The sequence below is a fragment of the Dermacentor silvarum genome, chromosome 8 (assembly GCF_013339745.2).
Source record: "Dermacentor silvarum isolate Dsil-2018 chromosome 8, BIME_Dsil_1.4, whole genome shotgun sequence".
NCBI lineage: Eukaryota > Metazoa > Arthropoda > Arachnida > Ixodida > Ixodidae > Dermacentor > Dermacentor silvarum.
Window position 1 is genome coordinate 161,182,579 of NC_051161.1, and position 11,145 is coordinate 161,193,723.

The window sequence follows — 11,145 nt, forward strand, 5'->3', positions numbered from 1 at the left end:
ATGTTGTGCAGCCACTGCTTCTTGCGCAAGCCATCACGCTTTCCTTGCGGTATCGTAAAAACTGAATTACCATCATCACGCTTCTTGTTGCAGTTATGTGCGCAGCAGCACGACATAGCGCTAGCAGACAGTGCACGAAACAGCGTGCAATGTTAGCGTGCGACGTTCTCTGTACGCCGAACCAACCGAGCTCAGGCGGAAAATGGCGCGAACGAAAAAGCAAAACGCAAACTCCGCTCGTTTCCAAGAGCAACGGCAGGGAGACCAATCATCGTGCAGGAAAACGGGCGCAAGACCGTCTGCCGCGGAGGGAACTCGCGAGGGGAGAGGAGGAGGCGAGGAGGTCGCTCGCCGGCGGCGGAATACAAAGAGTGGCGGTACTTTAGAATTATCAAGGGGCTTTAATAGAAACAAACTGTAGAAGTACAAACGAGGCAACGTGTAGAGGTGCTGCCGACGCCAACCGCGCTTCTGCGTTTCCCCGCATTAGCGCCGAACGCTCGCGGCATAGAGTTTCACACTATAAAACCTAGAGGGAAATGTGGCGCTGCTGCGCTGTGGTATGCATGGGAATGCCGGTATATTGTGGATTCGGATTGTCATCGTTCTTGGAGAGCCCGAACGCCTTGAAGACGCGCCTGGCTAGCACCGTTCCGTCTGTCACAATGATTCATTTCCTGCTAAAACAGCACGTAAAAAACTTCTTTAGCTTTATTATTACACAAAAACATGTTTTGTTTAATTTTGAGGACATACTATTGGATGCACAATTCTATGAAACGTAAAAAGTATCAGCTGGCCGCTAAACTTGGAGGGCAACGACAAGATTCTCGCTCGCTTTGGAACAACTTGTCGTCTGTTCTTACTTTTCTTCGCTTGATGCTGCATTGTAGGTGAGTAAACTTTATTGAGAGATGTAATATGGGTGAATGAAAGCCTTTTATGTAGATTTTATTTTAAGAACGCGCTATTTGTGTAGCCATATCCACGTTTTAGACGAAGCCTCGTACAACACCAGCCAACACAAGCCTCGCAGACACATATCCTGTTATTCCTATGAGGGCACGGCAGCCCTTTAAGAAACTCGCATAGACGGTGGCGCCAGTTTACCCTCTAGGTGTTATAGTGAGAAACTGTATGGCTAGCGGTGTCCGTGACTGCAGTAGGCGCCTCTGGCAGCGGCTCGGCCTAGCTCCCACCAGCTGCGTGCTACTGCGCATGCGTCATGACGTCATCCCGGCGTCTCCCCTGCTGCGCGCCGCCCGTACACTGAGCATAGCTTTCGCCCCCACTTCCTCTACGTGTGCTCGGACTGCTAGTGCTTCGCGAGGCGTTCCTCGATGCCACGGACCACGAGGAAATGCTTATACACTTCGTATAGGCATGACCAGCTAGGAACCGATCAGCTCCGCTTTGTATTTAGCCTTGCGCCACTAGTGCAAGCTACCCCGATTTTTTGCCCAGCTTCTTAACAGGGGAACGCGCCTTCAAAATTCCGTTTCATTTGTCACCAACAACGCGATGCTCTGACAATGTCTTATCTGTTTTATTTCGAACGTGTTTTGACAGTCTTAGTTAATATTGTTACGCGAACGAAGGATTGAGTACTGGAGACTATTTACAAAATATATTTACACAGGATAGCTGCAGCGCTGGCCAGTTCAGCCGACAGCTCGAGAGCCAAACGCAATTCGTCTTCTTCGTCTGGGCGCCCGCGCGCATCGTCCATAAGAAACACGCAATATGCATGTATCATTATCCCCGGCGGCAGAAGCACCGTCCCGGTGCATCTAAATGTCAGAGGGTACAGGAGGGTAATATGGTTTTAGGCGTGCGACATGCACAACGTCAGTGGAAGTCGGGGCAGATGGGGCACTGGTACTGACTGGGGCGATTTCATACGTAACTGGAGTCACGGCACGCAGCACTCGATATGGGCCTGTGTACCGAGACAGGAGTTTTTCAGACAGGCCAACGTGACGAGTCGGTGACCACAGGAGTACCAGAGATCCAGGCGAAAAGTGAACGTCTCTGTGATGTCGATCGTACAAACGCCGCTGGTTCGCTTGGGAGGTCAGGAGGCGAGCGCGGGCAATTTCGCGAGCTTGGGCAGCCCTGGTGATGGCGTCAAGTGCATATTCGCTGGTCTCTGCTGCGGCGGTTGGAAGGGATGTGTCCAGTGGCAATGTGGGTTCTCGGCCAAACAACAGAAAGAACGGGGAATAGCCGGCAGTGTCGTGGCGCGAAGAGTTATATGCAAATGTGACATACGGTAGGACGAGGTCCCAATCAGTATGGTCAGACGAGACATACTTTGCAAGCATGTCTGTCAGGGTTCGATTGAGACGCTCCGTGAGACCATTGGTCTGTGGATGGTAAGACGTAGTCAGCTTGTGCCTGGTTGAGCAGGACTGCAGTATGTCGGCGATGACTTTTGAAAGGAATGTCCGACCACGGTCAGTGAGCAGTTGGTGTGGAGCTCCATGCTGCAGAATCACGTCGCGTAAAAGAAAATCGGCGACATCTGTGGCACAGCTTGTTGGAAGCGCTCTGGTGATGGCGTAGCGCGTGGCGTAATCTGTCGCCACAGCGACCCACTTGTTGCCAGACGTTGATAGAGGGAAAGGGCCAAGTAAGTCCAAGCCAACGCGAAAGAACGGCTCCAAAGGAATGTCGAGCGGTTGAAGGCACCCGGCAGGGAGCGTCGATGGTGTTTTCCGCCGCTGGCATTTATCACACGCCGCAACGTATTTCCGTACGGAGCGGGCGAGGCCTGGCCAAAAGAAGCGTCGGCGAATCCGGTCGTAGGTGCGGGAGACGCCGAGGTGACCTGCCGTTGGAAAGTCATGAAGTTCTTGGAGAACAGCTGACCGGAGGTGCCGAGGAATGACGAGGAGTAGGGCAGGACCGTCGGGGCGGACGTTGTGGCGGTATAATACACCATCCCGGAGAACAAACAAATGAAGGGACGAATCAGAAGGCGAAGATTCCAAACGATCAATGATGGCGCGCAAGGAGGCATCACGGCGTTGCTCGTCGGCGACTTGTGGCAGCCGAGAAACCGAGAAAACGCAAGCGTCGGCATCGGTGTCAGGGTCGGCGGGTGGTTCGTCCACTGGATAGCGTGATAAGCAGTCGGCGTCTTGATGTAGGCGGCCCGACTTGTAGACTACCGCATAGGAAAATTCTTGTAGCCGCAGAGCCCAGCGACCAAGCCGGCCGGTAGGATCCTTGAGTGAGGAAAGCCAGCAGAGCGCGTGGTGGTCCGTGATTACAGAGAAATGCGTGCCATACAAGTACGGGCGGAATTTAGAAACCGCCCAGACGAGGGCCAGGCATTCACGCTCTGTAATCGAATAGTTGCGCTCCGCTGCTGTGAGGAGGCGGCTAGCGTAGGCGATAACACGATCGCGTCCCTGTTGGCGTTGGGCTAAGACGGCTCCGATACCGTGACCACTGGCATCGGTACGGACCTCTGTAGGGCAGGACGGGTCAAAGTGGGCCAGAATAGGCGGCGTGGTGAGAATGTTGGTCAGGTGGGAAAACGCGGCAGTTTGAGCGGGACCCCAGGTAAACGGCACGTCCTTCTTCAGAAGATCCGTAAGTGGTCGGGCAATCGCTGCGAAGTCTTTAATGAACCGTCGGAAGTAGGAGCAGAGTCCTACAAAACTTCGGACGTCTTTGACAGACTGAGGTACAGGAAAAGACGTGACAGCACGAATTTTCTCCGGGTCTGGTTGAATACCGGAAGCGTCGACGAGGTGGCCCAGCACTGTAATCTGCCGACGACCAAAGTGACACTTCGAGGAATTTAGTTGGAGCCCAGCCTCGCGAAAGACTTGAAGAACAGCTGATAAGCGCTCGAGGTGTGTCTCAAACGTAGGTGAAAATACGAGAACGTCGTCGAGGTAGCAAAGGCATGTTGTCCATTTGAACCCTTGAAGCAAAGAGTCCATCATACGCTCGAATGTGGCTGGGGCGTTGCACAGACCGAATGGCATAACTTTGAATTGATAAAGACCATCAGGAGTGACAAATGCGGTCTTCTCTCGGTCCCTTTCATCCACAGAAATTTGCCAATAACCAGACCGAAGGTCTATTGATGAGAAGTAGGTGGCACCGTGGAGACAATCGAGGGCGTCGTCAATGCGAGGCAAGGGATAGACGTCTTTTTTAGTAATTCGGTTTAGATGACGATAATCTACGCAGAAGCGCCACGTGCCATCTTTCTTTTTAACAAGCACAACGGGCGACGCCCAAGGGCTCGACGAGGGTTCAACAATGCCTTTGGCAAGCATCTTGTGCACTTCATCTTGAATAACCTTACGCTCTGAAAGAGAAACGCGATATGGCCGGCGATGAATAGGACTGGCATCACCGGTATTTATGTGGTGCTTAACATGTGAAGTCTGGCCCAACTGTCGATTGTTGAGGTCGAAGATGTCGTGGTACGAAACCAAAAGGCGACACAGAGCTGCTGCTTGTTCAGGCAATAGGTCCGCAGCAATCATGGGACTAAAGGTTTCGTCACGGCAAATAGCATCCTGTGGACATGGTGAAGACTCGGAGCAGCCGTCGACGGAAAACGCCGTGACGTGGTCATCTCCTATAGCGCGCAGCGTTGCAACCGATATGCCTTGGGGTAGAACTTGCTTTGTTAGTCCAAAATTGACGACGGGAAGGCATGTCCGGTTATCGGCGACGGTTACGACGGAGTGGGGCACAGTGATATCGCGCATCAAAAGGACATCAGGAACAGGAGTAGCGACGTAATCACCATCGGGCAGAGGGAAAGATGATAGCAATTCGACGAAAGTCAAGGTTTTAGGCGGCAGGCGGACGAAGGCGGTCGGACTAAAGTTGTTCGGCAGTTCAGCACGAATATGCGCGAGTAGAGGAAGTTCGAGGCAAAGGGTACCGGTAGAACAGTCGATCAAAGCTGAATGCGCCGTAAGGAAGTCTAGTCCGAAGATTAGGTCATGGGGACAATTGGTCAGCACTGTAAAAAGAACGGGAATGTGGCGGTCGGCGATACTGATCCGGGAAGTACACATTCCAGTGACGGCAACAGCGCTGCCATCGGCGACGCGTACGGCTCGTGTAGTAGCAGGCGTGAGAACCTTTTTCAATCGACGACGGAGGTTATTACTCATGATGGACACCTGGGCTCCAGTATCTATTAACGCCGTCAAAGGGACACCGTCAACGTGGACATCAAGTAAGTTCTGGTTCGTTGGGAGCGTCAATGGGGGATTTTGACACGACGAAGATAATGCAGCGCTACCCCCAGGAGCTGCATGGTCTAGTTTTCCGTCCGGGAAGACCCATAATTGGTCGGCGACGAATAGCGGCGTGGCTGGGGCGACGGGGACCGACGGCGCAGAGGTGACGGTGAGCGAGCGGGACGACTGTCATCGATGGATACGTCAGAGGTAGAAGGCATACGGCGAGGCGAGTAGCGGCGAGGGTCGGCATAAGGGCGCGGAGACGGGGAGAAGTAGCTCGAATACGGCGAGATCCAGGAGGTGCGGCAGTGGCGAGCGACGTGGCCAATGCGGTGACAACGGAAGCAAATGGGCTTGTCATCCGGAGTTCGCCACTCTGTAGGGTTGCGGTATCTGGGAGGGGAATACAGATTGGTGCTAGGCGCAGCTGTCGGCACCAGTCGGGCGTCAGGTCGCGAGACGGAGCAGGCAGCAGGAAAACCGAGGTTGGCAAATTCTTGCCGCACAACTTCCTGAATGAGGGAGATCGCCGGGGCTGGTTGGTCAAAGGTGGGGTCAACTGGGCGTGGATGGAACGGGGCAGGACTTACAGCCTCGAGCTCGCGGCGAACAATACGTGTGACGGTCTCATTGGACGGGGGTGAAGCGGTAATGGCGACGCAGGAGGACGTCGCAGCCGTGTTAGGGAGCCGGGAGAACTGCGGAATGACGCGGCGGCTTTTGGCGAGCTCAAAGCGGCGGCATTCCTTGATAATGACGTCGATGGTGGACACATTGTTGAATATCAACAAGTTGAACGCATCGTCCGCGATCCCTTTGAGAACGTGGCCTACCTTGTCAACTTCGACCATGTTCGCGTCGACTTTTCGGCAAAGAGCGAGCACGTCCTGTATGTACGAGACATACGATTCAGTAGAAGACTGCACTCGAGTAGCAAGCTCTTTCTTTGCAGCCAGCTGCCGACCGGTCGGATTTCCAAAAAGGTCGCGGAGCTTCTCCTTGAAAGCATCCCAGCTAGAGATCTCCTCCTCGTGTGTCCGGAACCAGACACGAGGTGTTCCGTCCAAGTAGAAGAGGACGTTCGCGAGCATTATGGTAGGGTCCCAGTGGTTGTTGCGGCAAACAAGCTCATACATGCCGAGCCAGTCATCAACGTCGACATTATCTTGACCGGAGAGTATGCCAGGATCGCGGGGAGTGGCAACCGTGACGTACGTTGTGGTTGGAGTCGGAGTAGTAGGAGCAGACGAGGTCTCGTCAGCGGGAGCCATGGTGGAAAGCTGGACGGTGCGGCCGCTGCGGAGCTCCGTGGCGAGGACGGGGAACGGCACGCTCCACCAAAATGTTACGCGAACGAAGGATTGAGTACTGGAGACTATTTACAAAATATATTTACACAGGATAGCTGCAGCGCTGGCCAGTTCAGCCGACAGCTCGAGAGCCAAACGCAATTCGTCTTCTTCGTCTGGGCGCCCGCGCGCATCGTCCATAAGAAACACGCAATATGCATGTATCAATATCGTAACATGGCTCTTCGAAGTAGAGTATTTATTAACTTACGTGATGACGTAGGAAGGCTGAGTATTCTCGATAGCCAGGAGTCCGATGACCTTGCAAACACACAGGCGCTGTTCCAACCCTGTAAGCACGTCCCACCGGTTTATGTCGCAAGGTGCATTTCCCAATAAGAAGGAATCACGATAAGATAATGCGACATCGTGTACTGCGCGACATTTAACGAAAAAAATGTCGCAGTTTCGCCCGAAAGGCGAAGCATCAATTGCGATAGCAAATTAGCAGAGAGCTATTCGGAGTAGGGATAGTAGTTTTATCAGCTGCATAAGCTTGGCCACATTCGCTTTCTAACTGAATTGACAAGCTTGGTGTCAGCGCGCACAAGCAAACATGAATAGATCACACTGAATGACCGCAGACAACGACTGTCAAAACGCTGGCAGCAAGCACAGCCGCCGCAGCGGGCGAAGGTTCGCGCGATCCATCGCTTCAAGGGAAACTCAGCGGCGAATGCACAGCGCATACAAAGGTCTGAGCCGTGTGGAGATAAGAGACGGTGCGGGCGACCGCCACCACAGCCAGTACAAGCATAGTTGTTAGCAGAGTAGAAGCTCCCCCCCCCTCCCTCCCGCGCTGCCTTCCCGCTTTCTTGCTTTCGCGTGGGAGATTGCGTTGCCAGTTCCCCTTGCGCTCGGTTGCAAGGTACGCATTTGGTGCCGTAGCAGAGCACGGTCCGCCTCCCTCCCTCCCATACCCCGACGGCCTTTCGCGCGACGGTCGCGTTTGCTTTTCGCCGTGCGTTCGCTCTCCGTGATAGCACGCGTCCCCCGCGCGCTTTCACTCGCGCATACGGCGCGCGGCGACGATTTTATCGCCCTCGGAGTCTATACGGAACCTCACGGCGACGACGCCGACGGCAGAAATCCGGTTGAAGTGTCCATATAATTGCTATCGCAATAAAAAGGTGCGATTTCGCCCGAAAGGCCAATTATTAAACGCGATAGCAAATTATTAGACAACTATAACAAGTAAGGTTAATTGTTTTATCGGCCATATAAACTGCGGACTAACTAAATTAAGAAGCACGGTGTCACGAGCGCACAAGCAAAAAAACACCGTCCAAGCATTCCGTGCCGATGGTTAACCAGCGAAGCGGAAACGTGCGGCCCCGGTGTTTAGCAGTGGGTTAATCCCGACGCTGTATTGAAGCGTTTCTCAATTATTGATTACATGATTGTGTTTCTAGTGGAATGCAAGCGCCAATGGCGGGCGGATGCTGGCAACCACGACGCCGAGCTAACTCGAGATATCGAATGCATGCGACAACGGCGATCCGAGGAGGCGACGGTGCGGGCAGAGCAGCGTCAAGGTGGCAATGGCGGGAACGCGTTCGCTAACGACGTCACTAACGGCGCTGCCAATGGCGCGCGCGCTTGGGTGCGACATAGAGAACGGCGTAACTGACGGCTCAGCCAATGGAGACGTTTATCTAAACATGGGACGAACGATTTTTCGTTTCGCCTAGCCATATACAGCTTTTGCTGTAAAACACATCTCACTTGGTGTCCGCACACACGCTGTTCGAACGCTAGCACGATGAAGAACGGCAGAAGCGGCGAGCCAACTTTCCTTCTTGCTGCCTTTCGCTTCAACGCGAACTAGGCGCGCGAGAATAAAGTGCACACGACACCAGCGGATATGTCGGGCCGGCTCTCCTTAGAACGCACCGCTGATTGCCTCCAAGATAGAAGGCGCGCGGCCGCCGTGCCATGCGTTGCCACATAACACTGGGTTGCCTCGCTAACGCTATGAACGAGAGGAACCGAGAGGCCCGATTTTTCTTAGTCACAACCACATGAAGCCAACAGATACTGAAGCCAAGAAGAGCTCGGCGGATATTATTTGTAGCTTTTTCAATTGAAGGGTAGAAACGGTAAGCTAAAGGGAAATGAAAGCGGTCCCAAAAGCAACTTGCCGCCGGCAGGCGATGGTACTACGCTGGTCGCTGTTACCAGGTCCACATTCTTGGGTAAACATTCGTGTTTTTTTTTCGTCGGATTTCATTTCCCTTTAGGTTATCATTCCTACACTTCGAATAAAACCACAAATAATTTCCTCTATGCTTTCATTGGCTGTATTATCTGTTAGCTTCACGTGGTTCTCGCTAACGTTGGAGCACCGAGAGCGTCCATCCCCGAAAGAGAACTTAAGCAGAAGTGAACTCACGAAGCAGGCCGTGGTGACGAAGGCCACCTTGAGAGGAACTCGGAACCTCTCGAGCAGCTCCTGCTGGCGGATCTCGTCGGAGAGCCGCTTTGAGCGGTCGCGCGAGTGCGGCCGCTGTGGCCTGCGCGGGTAGTCGGTGCACGTCGTGCTCGACGCGTCCGGCATAGCTGGTCGGAGCTCGTTGCCCTGCGAGCAGCTTCGTTCGCCGCGGCGCAGGGACAGCATGTCTACTACTTGTCACTTTTCTTCTTCTCTACCTCGTTGATGATGATGATGGTGATGATGCTCTAAGGACACCAACTGGGAGGGATCGGACACCAATCCTGCGGTGCTTTGAGAGCTTGAAATTTCAGATCCAACGCGCATGGGAATCTACGTGAACGGAAAATTTTGTGAAGCGGTGAAATAACTGCTACCCAAATAAATGCGATGCGCACAGTTGTGTTTATTTGCGTCACTGGCAATGTGTAATGTCATGGAATGTGCAAGCTTATGCAGAGCAAACGTCACAACTTTATTTTTCCGCGATGTTTGCGCACTATACTGTTTAAGAGCTATGGCGAAATGCAAATACCAAATCAGGAGAATACACAGTATGGGACGTCCACGCGGATATGCAACTTGAACGAATGAAATAGGTGATGATCACGAGGGAAGAATATTCATGAGAACTGTGTGCACGTACAAGAATGCTACAATATTTGCATACAAGTATACAATACCGAAGTATGTTTAGGCTTCTTCCTGCTCACGTCACAGTGACACATACGTGTTCTAGATTGGCCGAAAATGGGAACATATGTATACCCAATGGACCCAGATTGGGGCCGTGCAAATACATAAAGAATTTGAGAATATCAAAAAAGCGGTCGAATATCATGCCCTATCCAGTAAAAGCTATATTTGCTTTATGAATATATGTGAGAAGATGTTATATCAACAAAGTTTATGTCGTAATTTATTGTCTTATTACGCAGCACCTACGTGACGAAGAAATGCTTTCGCTATAGTTACTCTGAGTTCCTTCTTTTAAAAGACAGGTCTTTGTATACAAAGTTTCACAAATATCATGCATCAAGATTTAAAAATACGGAAATGCTACGTAGCTGGACAGAAACAATGTAATATTGTTTCTTGAGATACGTCGCTTTGAGATACTATTTTTTTGCATTCCGCCTAATTACACTACTCTTAATTGAACAACTTCTGAAATATTATAAGTAGATGAAAAGTGTGAATTAGAAAATTGTAGACCAACATGAAAAACTCCCAATACAGCGTTCGGTTGCTCAATGCGTGCTACGTAAAAGTGTTTTTCTGAGAGTGAAATAAGCCCGTGAATACGCGCAAAATTGCCGCGCGAATGGCCGCTCGAGGCGCTTTGCGTAAAGCAGCCAATAGCAGTAATACCGCCAATTATCCATAAGAATGGACGCACCGCCAAATTTTGGTCTGTTAGCATTCTTAAGGTACTTCACACAGTTCCCGGAGGCCAAGTATCTATCCATGTTTGTATCTGTCGTAACGCGGTTTAATTAAGAAGTCACAACGATGCAAAGACGGACGGACGAAAAAATGTCACAGTTTCGCCCTAAGGGCGAAACTGTGACATTTTTGTGACAAACGCTGTATGTGCGAGTGAAAGGGCGCGAGGGACGGGCGCTTTCACGGGGAGTGAACGCACGGCGGAGAACAAACGCGCGTTCTGTGCCGTGCTCCCTTAAGGGCTGCAGAAGTAGGCGTCTCTTTCCTCTACAATCACCATATATGTAGAGCAAACGCGCCTTCTTCTGACGCACGAAAGGCCGTAGGGGGGAGGGGGAGGGAAGGGAGGCGACGTTTAGCTGCGGCACCAAGTGCCTATTTATATCAGAGGCTCCGGCAACAGTCACCAACGCCGCACGCATTTTGTGCGAACGCGGGCAAAACGCCGACGGCGTCGACAACAGTTCTGCGTGTTGCCGGTGCTGCTGCATGTCCAAGTTTATACAGCTGATAAAGCTACTATCATTACTGCGTATAGCTCTCTACAAATTTGCTATCGCAATTGATGCTTCGCCTTTCAGGTGAAACTGCGACAACTTTTAACACGAAAGTGTTTTATGCCGGGGTCCACCAAGACTTCACTGACGTATTTCCGTCACGGAAATACGTCATAGAACATAATACAAAGAAAGAA

The 11,145-nt window shown here is 52.0% G+C and overlaps 1 protein-coding gene across 1 annotated transcript in view; it reads right to left on the bottom strand.

Moving 5' to 3' along the window:
- Positions 1 to 9,191, bottom strand: part of LOC125947758 (uncharacterized) — a 29,630-nt gene extending 20,439 nt beyond the window's left edge. Inside the window, exons 1-2 of the mRNA XM_049673033.1 lie at positions 8,967 to 9,191; positions 6,786 to 6,864 (exon numbers count right to left, since the gene is read on the bottom strand). Coding sequence (XP_049528990.1) covers positions 6,786 to 6,864; positions 8,967 to 9,191 — 304 coding nt within the window. The remainder of the gene's footprint in view (positions 1 to 6,785; positions 6,865 to 8,966) is intronic.
- Between the last annotated feature and the right edge of the window lie 1,954 nt (positions 9,192 to 11,145).